General features: G+C 36.1%; 1 protein-coding gene across 1 annotated transcript in view; it reads left to right on the top strand.

Annotated features, from left to right (window-relative positions):
* Nucleotides 1-13,543, top strand: part of xpr1a (xenotropic and polytropic retrovirus receptor 1a) — a 73,822-nt gene extending 60,279 nt beyond the window's left edge. Inside the window, exons 11-15 of the mRNA XM_067414163.1 lie at nt 145-339; nt 6,405-6,571; nt 7,205-7,344; nt 8,187-8,408; nt 10,187-13,543. Of these exons, the coding sequence (XP_067270264.1) occupies nt 145-339; nt 6,405-6,571; nt 7,205-7,344; nt 8,187-8,408; nt 10,187-10,244 (782 nt within the window). The 3' untranslated portion in view covers nt 10,245-13,543. The remainder of the gene's footprint in view (nt 1-144; nt 340-6,404; nt 6,572-7,204; nt 7,345-8,186; nt 8,409-10,186) is intronic.
* Nucleotides 13,544-14,580: the final 1,037 nt, after the last annotated feature.

The following is a 14,580-nucleotide window of genomic DNA, read 5'->3' on the forward strand; positions in this document are numbered from 1 at the left end:
TTTTTGAGCTGTGAACTGTTATATAAATTCATAATTAAATTTTTAGAAATACATATAAAATGATCCAGTATGTTGGGATATGGTATAATGTTACTGTACTTGATCATATCAACATGCTTTCATACGTTTCTCCTTCTGCATAAGGTGATGAAAGGTGTAACAGCTACTCTTACGGAGTTCGGGCCATCATCCACTGCCTGCCTGCCTGGGTGCGGTTTGTTCAGTGTCTGCGGCGTTACCGTGACACCAGAAGGGCCTTCCCTCACCTGGTGAATGCTGGGAAATACTCCACCACCTTCTTTGTGGTCACATTTGCAGCCCTCTACAGAACCCATAAAGGTAAAAACAAACAATCTGCAGTTAATTGCAAACAGGACATGATCATGTGACCAGAACATTCACTTATCAAAACATGTTATTATTATAATTAGCTTGAAAAACAAAACTGTCTAAATAGGTTTGTGCCGAGACTTGTGAATGTCACTTGAAATAGCTTTTGTCTTGAGGGAATATGGGTAAAGAATTATTTGGGTTATGCAAGAAACAGTGTGTCTGTTCTCCCGCAATTGCTCTTGTAATTTAACATTTGCTCCAGTGTAAAATATTCAGCACAAAGAGAGCACCTGGGAGCCATTGTTTGCCTACAGATACAGGTGAACAGACAACAAAAGCATGTTTTGAGAAAAGCATTGAAATGACCCTGAGCCTGTCCTTGTCTGTTAGAGACTGATTTAGCAACATAAAGTGAAAACATCTCAATTTTATGTTGGAGACAAATTGTACCAATAAGAAACAGGCTGGCATTTCAATGGTGCATTCAAAAAAGAGCCGTCCTGCTTCATAAAAACTTAATAAAAAATGTGTTGCCAAACACCACATTTTGCATTCAATCACAGCAATTATCCTGCATTCAGTTCACATGAAGTCTTAAAGAGTTTAAAAGCATGCCATTAAGATTCCAGACATATCCCTCGTCTCTATCTACAATTACCATCTGATTATTCTGCCACTGAAATCCATCTGAAGTGCGAAAGACTGCTGCTCAAACATGTCTCTCCGCCTGTCTCACTCTCTCTTATCAAACAGTCAGCCTCCATGCCTTCCCGTATCTCTTCGGAAAGACAACTTTTGCGAAAAATCGATCTCAAAGCACTCCGCTAAGGCATTTTATCCATTTCATTATTTATATGCACACCGAGTAGTTTCTGGTTTGTTCCCTTGAATGTCAGTGTTTAAATATCAAGCATGGGTGCATATTACGCCCCTGCATTTATGTTTTCGTTTAACAGACTTTGAGGTATCTATATGTTGGTGGACAGCCTGTCCAGACTTCAGTGTATATTTGAAACATCTCTGTGTCAGTGATATAGATGAAATCTGGAGTGCAGCCCAGAGCGTCTGCCTCATAAGAGTGAAAGAGGCTCCATTCAACCCAACATGGCAATCTCACCATGCATTTGATTCACTCATTAGGATTTGCTCGAAATGTTCCTGGCGGTGAGCCAGTTAATATATGACTGCATCAGAGATCACCTCCATCATTTGTGCCCTGATTGAAACTGATGTTCACTCCTGTAAGCTGCCTTGATTAATGAGTCTATGGATTCGATTTATTTTAGTTTTCATGTAAACTAATCCCAAAGGAATGTAACATGCTTGAGCATAATTAATGTTTCAATTAACATTATTCATGAGCCAAACAGGTGTGTGAGATTGAGATCAGTCGTAAGGATAAGAAGTGGTCAGAGCACTATTCTTTTAGCCTAATTTCCTCATGATTTTGCTTTAGATTTGCAACCTGAAGGTTGTTGGTTCAATCATAATAAGGAATGATTAGTAAGTCTTAAAGGGCTAGTTCACCAAAAAAAAATATTTCTGTCATTAATGACTCTCCCTAATGTCGTTCCATATACTGTCCATGTCCAGAAAGGGAATAAAAACATCATCAAAGTAGTCCATATATGACATCAGTTAGTTAATTAGAATCTCTTGAAGCATCGAAAATACATTTTGGTCCAAAAATAACAAAAACCACAACTTTATTCAGCAGTTTCTTCTCTTCCGCATTTGTTTTCAACCCTCAAATAAAGATTTGAACAGTTATAAATCAGTGTATTGAACCAAAATGTAGTTTCAATGCTTCAAGACATTCTAACTAACTAACTGATCATGTCACATATGGACTTCTTTGATGATGTTTTTAATACCTTTCTGGACATGGGCAGTATAGTGTGCATACACTTTCATTGAAGGAACAGAAAAGCTCTCGGGCTAAATCTAAAACATCTTAAACTGTGTTCCGAAGATGAACAGAGGTCTTACGGGTGAGGAACGACATTAGGGTGATTTTTGGGTGTACTAACCCTTTAATGTCTAAGGGCACTATCATACACCTGGTGCAATGCGACGCCAGTGGTGATGCAAGAGGTTTTTTTGCTAGTTTCAGTCCGATGCAGATTTTCACGTTCAACACCACGTTGTTTAAATAGTAAATGCGCTTGCTCCCATCTGTTCCCCCATGGGCGTGCTGGTCTGAAAACGAGGAGTGTCCAGGCGTATTATTGGCGCGTTGTTATTTTGAACTGAAAACAACTGCGCCATTGACCAACAAAAACCTGTCAATAGCACAGTACTTTTTGTGTTATTTAAAGGGGGCGTTACTAATATCCGCCTAGGCGGGTGCACAACACTCATACACTCTGCTTATTACACACACAAGGATGTGCAGAAACACACAAAAATGTTAAAATATTCAAAATAAATGGATTCCTCTGTGAAGGGTTCAGTCTTTCCGCTCGTAAAATCCGCCATGTATATAGTGAATTCCTCCATGGTGCAGGTGCAAGTGGCTTATAAAGGGAATGGGAGATGAGACTCTGATTAGTTCATTGGCACGTCACGCACAAAACACACCCATGACTCATTATGAGACGACCCTTTTAGACCATGCTCCTGGTGTGCCGACCATTTTTTCCACCGTTAAACTAGCAAAATTGGATTCGAATACACTCGAAGTGCACCTGCGCCGTGTGCTTCAGATAATGCGCTCAGGTCATTAAAATAGGGCCCAAAGTTTGATGTGTTACTCACATTGCACACTAGCTCACTGAAATTATGATTTTTTGCATTGGTGTATATACAAGTGTATTTATTTGATCTGTTCTCATGTCAGTAACGCCATTACACCTGCTTTTATTCGTGTTGCATTTCAAGTGGTAGCAGGTCGATATCCGCAAAGATTTCATTTAAACTTTAATGAGGAATGGCGTTCTCAGCTTAAGGGGTAGTTCACACAAAAAAGAAAATGTTGTCATCATTTAATCACCCTCATGCTGTTCCAAACCTGAATGAGTTTCTTTCTTCAGTTGAACACAAAATATATTTTAAAGAATGTTGATAATCAGACAGTTGACGGCAGCTATTGACTTTTAATAATTTTTAATTATTGATTTTTTTTTCTAGTATGGAAGTCAATGGTTTTTGGGTGAACTATCCCTTTAAGCTATGCTGAAGAGCTCAATGACATCCAACAAGACCAAGCAAAATGCAAACAGAGATTAAAGGAAAGATGCTGTGTGAACACTAGAAGCTAAAAAAACGATTAAAGGGGAGAGAGAAACATGAGGGGAGAAAGGAAGAGAGCAAAAATAAGAGGAAATAAAGGAAAATGGACTATCCAGAGGAGGTTGAGCTATAATTGCCTGCCTGTGGCGAGACAGAACAGTGTGAGCGTATCGCTAGAATAATGATGAAGCTCTGAACCGCTGAAAAATGATTAGATTTTTTTCTCTCTCTCTTTCTGTATCAGACCTGGATCTTTGATCAAAACAACACATCTTAGTGGAGGGTTATAGATATGTGTACATGAACACCTGTGCTTACCTGCTCTAATGGCTTCATTGCACCGATTTAAACCATTTCATGTGGACCGCATGTAGCCAGGAATACATATGCTCCAGATGAAGTAGGTAGGAATGATTGACAGGAGATGGCTGTATGTAGTCACAGCTTTATTTTTAACATCATTGTTGTGTAGCGTTTACCCCCCTCATGTGTATAAATATTACTGTTTAGTACAGATTAATCAGTTAAAAAGGTCAATATTGAATTGTAATTGTAATATCTTGGCATACCTGGACTTTAAACTCTGTTTCTATTCTATTATTTTTTCTTTGTCATGTTCTCGTCATGTGGTCAGATGCAGAGAATGACACATTCTATTTCACGTCCTGTATTCTATTACCGAAGAAACACAAACGCTGTCATTGTGCAAAGATGAAAACTATTTCTGTCTGAGGAAGTGGGTTTGGGTCATCACAGTTCATGTTTACATAAATCATAATAGTGTCCATTTCGTTTTTCATGACCATTTCTCTCTCTGACCTCTAAATTGCACAGACTATTTGTGCCTCTGTACCTTTAAGGCTTTGTGTTAAATGGCCGCTATTTTCATTAGCTAACTTCAACCTTACATGCATAATGCACACTGTTGCTTAATACTGCATATGTGTTAATATGTATCAATATCGATGATACTGGCCTTGAAAATATCGGTATCGTATCAAAAACAAAATAAGTGGTATCGCCCATTCCTATAAATGACTTCTCGAACAAGTAAAATTGTTGGGCGGGGCTTGATTTTGTCCTTTGGGAATTGATTGGATGATTGCAGTTTGTTATTGGTCGATCTCATGTGACTTACCGGTTGTCCTGCATCACCAGAGAAGAGAAAAGATGTCACTGCAAGAGGAAGGAGGAAGTTATTTTGATTAAAGATTATGAGGCAAATGAATAAAAATAAATAAATAATGATGTGCACAGATAAACTATTTGTAATATAAACTGCAATATTCCATAAAAAAGAAAAAAACATTTGTCCATTTTAATTTCTTCACAGCCTGTGTGAAGAGATTAGACTGGCATTGCACTCTTAAAGTGTCTTGTTGGGGTGAGCATCTGGAGCATCTTGGGTAATCTAGGGACACCTTATTCAGCATCTGCACCCATAGTTCAGCTCTGAAATAGGATGGACAGGGCTATTATATGTTCCGGCGAAAAATGTCCTCTGCTGGTTTCCTGGCGCCTGGATGACAGCGCGTGAAAGGCTTTATTAAGACTGATGGGCCTGTTCCAGATTCAGCACCGTCTGCTGTCTGAGGCCTAAGAGATTTAACCATTCACTGACCTGAGACCTGTATTGTTCCACTATCTGATAAATGTCTCGCCCCCTATTAACTTACTCGGATGCTCTTATTCTTATATTTCAGTTCTGCCTGCTTTTTTTTAGACTTGTATTGCCCCTGTGCAAAATGGATATCTTTTGGCATGATTCCATATGTTCTCCTGTGCCTCATCATCAATATTAGTTGCTAATTCCTTTTCCCATACAGCTTTTATCCTCTGCCTTTCAGCAGATTATATTAAACGCAGTTACTTCATCATGGGTATTTATGTAAAGGGTTGTACTAAATGCATTTTTGTCTTAGATGCAGAAAAAAGTTGCTGATTAAATTACATGTAGTTCTCTTTATATACGTGTTATAAATAAGACAGGAGGGAGAATATTAAAACCTGTATCCAATGTAATAATATGTTTGTGGAACAGAAATGTAAAAATAGGCCTGTAAGAGGGTGTTTTATGTTTTTAAAAGAAGTCTCATGGTCACTAAGGCATTTATTTGATCAAAATACAGTAAAAACAGTAATATTGGGAAATGTTATTACAATTTAAAATAATGGTTTTCCATTTAAACATATTTTAAAAATGTATTTTATTCCTGTGATGACAGCTGAATTTTCAGCCTCATTACTCCAGTCTTCAGTGTCACATGATCCTTCAGAAATCAGTCTAATATGCTAATTTGCAGCTCAAGATATTAGATACAAGCTTATTATTTTCAATAATGTAAATGGTTGTGCTGCTTAATATTTTTGTGGAAACCTTGATCAATTTCAGGATTCTTTTATGAACTGAAAGTTTAAAAGGTCAGCATTTATTTGAAAGAATGCTTTTGAAACATTTTAAATGTCTTTTGATCGTTTGAATGCATCCTTGATACATAAAACTATTAATTTCTTTAAAAATAGAATTTTGAATGGTAATGTAGATCGGGACATATGTAATACCGGTTTTAATCCGTAATCACAGACAGAGTGTAAAAATTTGCATTTGTTTTGCATTTTGCATGCATTTTGTTCATCATGCTCTTGTTTTAATTAATATAAAAACATTAGTATTTGACATTGAAAGACCTTTCAATAACAGAGATGAATAGCCACAGACACAATGGCATTAGTAATCTGGAATTCAATTGCTTTTTTTCTCAAGTGTAGAAGATGAATGGTAAACAGTCTCCCTCTAGTGGACATAGTATTAAATTCACAGGTAACTTTCTCTTTTTCAGATCAGAAACATGCTGACGCTGAGGTGTTTTTCTACATGCTGATCCTGTCTTCGGTCGTCAGTTCACTCTACACACTGATCTGGGACTTAAAGATGGACTGGGGTCTTTTCGACCGCAATGCAGGCGAGAATACCTTCTTGAGAGAGGAGATTGTTTACCCACATAAAGTAAGATATGAGAGAAAATTATCTCCCATCTTGAATGTCAAATCAAAAAGCAAAACAGTAATATTTCCATCATGGGTGATGTGATGATGTGGTCAAAGATCTGGTCTGGTGAGCACAATGTTGTAGGTTCAACATTTCTAAGGACCAAAGCAAAAACTGGCTGGTTGGCTGATCTTAATGGGATAGTTCACCCCGAAATTTAAAATTACGTCATCAATTACTCACCCTCATGTTGTTCCAAGCCCATATGAATTTTGTTCATCTTAAGAGCACTATTAGAAGATATTTGTAATTAAATCTGAGAGATTCCAAAACTCAGATGATTCAAAATGTTCTTGAGGGGATAAAAAGAAATCCATGTGAATCAAACTGTTCAATCCAAGTCTTCTGAAGAGACACAATCTCAATATATGATAAAACAGATTTCATTTAGGCTTTTATTCAAATACAACATTGAGTGAACTATCCCTTTAAACTGGTTTAGTTGTCAGCCATCTGTCTCCCCTGCTGACAAGTGCAGCAAACCAGCTTATGTTGGTTTAAGATGGAGTTTTTTTTCAGCATTGTAACTGTCAGATGGGCTATTTATCAATTACTACCAACTGTTATGATGTCACTTCCTTTTCCTTTTAGGCCTACTACTACTCTGCCATTATAGAAGATGTGATCCTGCGCTTCGCCTGGACACTGCAGATCTCTCTGACTTCCATGACTTCCATTCCTTCCATCGAGGACATTGTGGTTACCATTTTAGCTCCTCTGGAAGTGTTTAGGTGAGATGTTGGTGTAGAACATGGATTCCCTATTCTTCTCATCGGTCCATTTGAACTAAAATAATTACTTTAAGTATTTTGGTATTTTAAGTTAATAAATAAGTAGTTTAAAAACACATTTGCATGTACATGTCACAAAATTACTCATTTAAATAATTGCCACCCAAGACATACACAAAATAGAGTTAATAAGAGTTAGATAGTAGTGTGTTAAAACTCAAAGTTATGGTAAAGGGCGTGAACACGCTCAAAGCAGTTGACCAATCACCAGTGTTGGTTAAGTTACAGTAAAAAAGTAATTAATTACTAGCTACTAATTACATCTTCAACAATGTAACTAGATTACTCTACTAATTACTCTCTCTAAATTAAAAAGTATTGCATTACTAATTACTTTCTCCTATAATCCGGTATCAACCTCGACCAGTTGAACATTACAAGGATAGTAATGAATCTACTCTTTTATTTAATTTTTTTCAAATAAATAATATAAAATCACATAAATTATTCTTGACCTTGAACTTCATAGGTATCATCCTTGATGTGAACTGGCCTTTACTTCTAGACTGGGAAGTGAGGTGCTGCAACAATGTGTAATTTTTTATTTTTTACATTTGAGCATAAAAACCTGTTCTAGTAGACCACAAAACCAAAACTTAGACTTAGTAAAAGGGCATTATATGGTCTCTTTAATGGGCATAATATGGCCTCTTTAATTTGCTTTTAATGAACTCATGAAACCCAGTTTTGAAAACCTTGTTGTAGAACATTAAACACATGATGACCTCTGTCTCTCGCTCTCTTAATCCTCTCTCTTTCTTTGCATTTTTTTCTCCCTTTAGACGTTTTGTGTGGAACTTCTTCCGTCTTGAGAATGAGCACTTAAATAACTGTGGTGAGTTCCGAGCGGTGCGAGACATCTCGGTGGCCCCTCTAAACGCAGACGATCAGACGCTGCTAGAGCAGATGATGGATCAGGAGGATGGAGTCCGGAACAGACAGGGCAAAAAGAGCTGGAAACGGAGCTACAGCCTGTCCTTACGACGACCCCTGCTGTCCTCTCAGTAAGGGATTTTATATATATAAAATATATATACCGATCAGTCATAACTGACACATTATCAGACAAAGTGAATAATACTGATTATCTCTTCATCATGGCACCTTTTAGTGGGTGGGATACGTTAGGCAGCAAGTGAAAAAAATTTTCTCAAGGTAATATATTCATATTCAATGATCAGTGTTAGAAGCAAGAATAGATGAATAGACAAGCGTGAGGATTTGAGCTAGTTTAACAAGGGCCAAATAGCCGTAGACCAGTCTGGGTGCGCATGCTGACCCCTGTTCACTACAGAAAAGGGCCAACAGTGGGCATTTGAGCATCAGAACTGGACCACAGAGCATGTGCGTCACTTACCTTGTGAATACATGGCACCAGGATTCACCATGGGAAGAAGGCATGCTGGCCAAGACAGTGTGATGCTTTGGGCAATGTTCTGCTGGGAAACCTTGTCATGCCATCCATGTGGATGTTACTTTGACACGTACCACCTACCTAAACATTATTGCAGACCATGCCTTTCATGGAAACGGTATTCGCTGGTGGCTGTGGCCTCTTTCAGCAGGATAATGCACCCTGCCACAAAAAAACAATGGTTCAGGAATAGTTTGAGGAGCACAATGAGTTTGAGGTGTTGATTTGCCTCCAAATTCCCCAGATCCCAATCAAATCGAGCATCTGTGGGATGCGCTGAACAAACAAGTCCGATCCATGTAGGCCCCACCACGCAACGTACAGGACTTAAAAGATCTGCTGCTAACATCTTGGGGCAGATACAACAGCACACCTTCAGGGGTCTAGTGGAGTCCATGCCTTGACGGGTCAGGGCTGTTTTGGCAGCAAAAGTGGGACCAACACAAAATTAGGTCATAATGTTATGCCTGATCGGTGTTTATATAAAACATTATTTCAGGCATTTCAGACAGTCCTGACAAGTACACCAAAATGTAATTTATATGTATTTAAATTGCTGATAACACTTAAAGCTGCAGTCCGTAACTTATGGCGTTTGATAAACGAAACTGCATCTTGCGGAAGAACATTGTAGTCAGAGCTACTTCTCACTATTTATATCTATGATGAGTCATCCAGATACTGAACTAATCCACAGAGCTTGCGAACCAATCGGTCTTAATATAGATCAGAATATAAACACTATTAGGTGTACCATAGTGATTCAAGACAGAGTCAAAATTAATTCATGATGTACTCGCTCATTATATAAAATTTTGAACAAAAAATGTACGGACTGCAGCTTTAATTAAATAGCTTGAATAACATATTTAATAAATAGGTCATTACCGAACATATGCAATTCACAAAAAAGTTAATCTAAAAAATACATGTATTTTAGTTGTCAAAAATATTATTTAATTAAATATATAATAATATATTAACATCCCCGAACCAATTCAAATACATTATGTTATAACAACAAAACTCAATTTAAGAGTTAGATTAGGTTAAAAAAAAATATTAGTTGCTAATTAAAATTTCATTTGATTTAAAGTGCAGGTCACACTGTACTGGTCAAAAGGTTGGCGTTGGTCATATTTTTTCCATGTCTTTAAAAAATGTTTCTTAACCTAGGCTGCATTTTTTTTTTTATTATCAAAAAGTTACATTGTGAAATATACTTTAAAGTTTAATATATTTTAAAATGTAATTTATTCCTGTAATGGCACATCTGAATTGAAATGTATTCATTTCTTTCAACATTTGAGAACAGTAAGTGGCACTTTTCAGAATTGTTGATTATGTATATGTATGTTTCCCTGACAGGTCTAAGAAGGATACTAAGGTGCTCATTGAAGATACGGATGATGAGGCCTTCAGCTGAACCCAGATCTCGCGGTCCCGTCACGTCTCGGCTTTCTATTGGTTTCTCACAGAGCTGCCTCAGCACACCTGATCTCAAACACACACAGATACACACATATTCACACTCTTTCTCTTCAGCACTCACAATATCAAAGACAGAGTAGTGGACAGAGTTAAGCACAAAAACAGCTGTGAGACATATCAGGACACAACAGTGACATCGTACAAACACAGACACACACACAACGAGAAATATACACACGCACGGAAAAGCCAAGTGTGGAATTTTCCTCAAGGTACTTTTTTTATTAGATTTGTTAATTTTGTTTCTCTATATTGATACTTTTTTGTACATTTGTTTAGGTTTTTAAATCTATATTACTGCACATGACTGTTTACAAACTTAAAATAATTATTAGGATCTACAGGGAGGAGAGTTATCATATGAAAGAATAATAAAGTATCGTAGACTGCACGGACTCAAGCCGCACACTAACCACAGCGCATTTAAAAATAACAACAGCTCAGTAGCTGATGTTTATTTTATTTGTTTCATATAATTTTCTTTTCTTTTCTTCTTTTTTGAGTTATCATCAGAGTATGGCCCTGGAGGCACTGTTTGGAAATGCTCGTTATTTCCTAACCATAAAATAGTGTTTTATTTTGTTTCATCATGTTTAATATGCAAATATGTTTTATTTTTTTTATTTTTTAACATGTATTGCTTTGATATCAAAGCTGTCATATTTTTGCCATGTATGGTTTGTGTTTGAAAGAATGTGTGCGTGTGTTTTCTTTTGAGAAATGATAGCTGATGACTAAAAGTTTACATACTGTTGTCATGGCAGGATGTATATAATTATTATTTTCACTCATACTTCAAACAGTAAAACTACTGTAAGAAAACATGTCAATACCTGGTTAATATTTGAAATACTATTCGGGTGAAAAAAATGCTGGCCAATGAAAAAGATCAGATGATCCTGTGAACTATTTCAATTGTAATGATGCACTAAACTGGAAAGATTCAGTAATAATGGTCACCCAATTGCAGACTAAAGGGAAGTGTTTCCTACATGGCTTTTTGTATCACTTATGAACCATTGTCATAACCACTGCAAGCCAAAGAGGAAATGCAACCACTGCCAGTCAATTATAATTCTTATGGTTGTGATTTCAGTTTTGTATTATGGTGAACCATAAGAGATTCTGTGCATCAAAAAGTAGTTCACTTGTGGTGAGAATAATTATTTTTCTTTACCAACATCTTAAAGGGATAGTTCACCCAAAAATACAAAAGAAGATATGTTGAAGAATGTGACTACCATTTGGTTACCCACATTCGTCAAAATATATTTTATTGTGTTCAACAGAAGAAAGAAACCCATATGGGTTTAGAACAACTTGATGGTTAATAAATGAGTAAACTATCCCTTTAACTATGATCACAGTTTGCTTATTTGTATGCTTCATGAGTGTGGCGACATCTTTATAATCAGCTTTTGATGAAAAAATGTGATTGTACATGATTTATAATGTACATTTTTTGCAGGGCAGGTGTAACTACCTTGTCTTTCATACATTTTCATACGTGGTCTCTGAATTTCAAACAGCATATTTAGGAGAAAAGAGTGTTTTTTACCTCTTTTATCATAATGCTTTTGATATAAGTGAGCCAATAATGTTGTTTTAACTTACAATAACATTTAATTATGATTAATATCTATAGTTGTCATTATTTTTTAAAAAAAACATCAGGGCTGTTTTTAGCTATGTACGTTTTGCTTATTATTTTTTCAGCATTTAGTTCATTTTGACACTTTTTTCAGCAGCATGCTTTGATGTATTTTTGCAAGCACAATCTTTCAGCTGTAACTAAAATCTAATCAAAAGATAGATTTGTTTTCACAATCTCTCTGATTTGCCGTTTCATATTCTTATTTGCTCTTTAAAAGAAAACTGTTCAGGCGTTTTGTTTGTGAGTAACATATTTTAGTTGACTTTAAGATTATTGTTTTGCTTAAACACATTTTAAGGGAAAATTTTTAGATTCAAATGTATCACAGAAGAAGGGGGAAACTACCTGTGATTTGTGGTTGCAAAAGAATATAGAGTGCTATCCTCATTCGAAAATGTGGTGTTACTGTGTTGCTGTGCAGACCTTTTGTCCTATGATATTAATGAAATGTCAATCTTGTTGTTCTCAAAATGACCTTTTGGCACACTGTCTTACTTTTGCTCTGTCTTTAGTTCTCTCAGAACTGGCTGAATCCTTTATCAAGTAGACTATCGAGTGGCACACAAAACTTGTAGAAATGATACACTCTTCCACAGTTCTGAACAGTACATATGGACGCTGAGCACAAATTTGCCCCATTCAGTGCTTTTTGTAACGCATTGCCAATTGTCTTGCCTGCATGCTGCTTTTGTTTTGCACTGTAAATAGGTACATTTTTTACATTTCAAATGTGTAAAAGAATGTTGTTTAATTTATTGTACTAATTATGTATGTACAAGTTGGAGACTTTTTCTTTAAATGAGCAGTATTATGGTAGATGAAGGGCATTTTTGATTAGCCACAATCCCACGCTGTCTTACATGTGAATTCTATTGAAATAGTGTAACTTAAGATGCTTTAGTGAATATGGAATGTGATCGGTTTTATCTACAGTAGGTGTATATTTCTACTCATAACACTTTCATCCCCAGGGTTTGTGCCCATTTGACAGGACTTGTTGGGTGACGGTCGATATTGTGAACTCTGATAAGGAATTGTTGGGGAGGATTGGGAGAAGAATGGGACATGTTAACATTCTCATTAACACCCTAACTACGGGTTCTGTTATGAGATAAACCCTCAAAATGGAGGGTTTTTATTTTGTAACTTTTTTTTCTTTTTTCACTTTTTGAAATACAGAACAAGCCCTGGCATCATTTCTTCATGGGGGGAAATAAACTGTTGTCTTGATTGCTTGCTACACCCATGATGTTAAGTGCTTGATATCTCTGCATCTTTTCTAACTTCCTATCTTGATGTTGTATTCCCTTCTTAAATACTTGACTGTGACATTGTTTGTAGTTGCTAGATGGTTGTACTTTTGAGTAAGTTGAGACTTAAAGAAAAACTTGTGCTTCTGTGATTAAATAGAGACATAAAAAGAGAGGAAAATGTCTCAGTTTCCCCTTTTACAGATTAGTTTGTAAATGTTGAGTGTATTCCTATGGTTCCACTGATGATCTCATTTGTGTTTCTGTATACACTTTGGTGATCCTGTCATATTTGGGTTTTATAAACCACGCTTATTTTTAAAACCTTCATTCTGTGTCAGCCTTATTTATTCAAACACACGAGAATGATTTAAGCAATTGATGCATTCCGTTTAAGATATAATCTGTGAAAATGTGAATAATTTTAACTAAATAAAAGAGATCATACACAATGTGTTATTTATTTTTCTTTAGTGCTGTCCTGAATAAGATATTTTACATAAAATATGTTTATGTAGTTTTTTGGGTATTTTTAATTACCTGTTCAAAAGTTTATGAACCCTTGATTCTGTGTGATACCTGAAGGATTCATGGCAGAACACTTCAGTTCTCCAGCATCTTTTGCATATTTGAACCCTCTCCAGCAGTGACCGTATGATTTTGAGATCCATCTTTTCACAGAGGACAATTGAGGGACTCAAACACAACCATTACATTTTTATATTTTATATATATAAACAAAATAACATTTTGGGAGCACCTTGGTTCCTTCTGGAGCATTAAATGTTTGATGCTTTTTTAAATACAGGTAGTTGTGTTTAAGTCCTTCAATTGTCCTCAGTGTGAAAAGATGGATCTCAAAATCCTAGTCACTGCTGGAGAGGGTTCAAATATGCAAAAGATGAATTTGCAGGAACTGGAGGATTTTTTTTTCTGAAGAACATTGGGCAGTTTAACTGCTCAGGACATAAGAAACTCAAGAACAACTGTCACATACATAAACACACACACACACATACAAAACAGCTGGATCATCCAGGTAATTACATAGCCTATTAAGAATCAATGATTCATAAACTTTTGAACAAGGTCGTGCAGCTTTTTTTAAAATCTTTTTTTATTTTTTAGTCTTGTGGACTAAATGTAAACATACTTTATGTAAAATATATTATTCAGGACAGTACTAAATAAACAAAAAATGTATTTTGCATGATCTCTTATTTTGTTAAATTTATTCACAGATTCTGAAAGGTTCACATAGGCTACTTCTTTCCATATGGTGGCAAAATATATTTTTTGTTTCACTAAATCTTGTAGACAGTAGTTTGCAAGTTATTTCTCGTTTAGACTAGGTTAATTTTGACCTG

The sequence above is a fragment of the Pseudorasbora parva genome, chromosome 13 (genome assembly GCF_024679245.1).
Source record: "Pseudorasbora parva isolate DD20220531a chromosome 13, ASM2467924v1, whole genome shotgun sequence".
In the NCBI taxonomy this organism is placed as follows: Eukaryota; Metazoa; Chordata; class Actinopteri; order Cypriniformes; family Gobionidae; genus Pseudorasbora; species Pseudorasbora parva.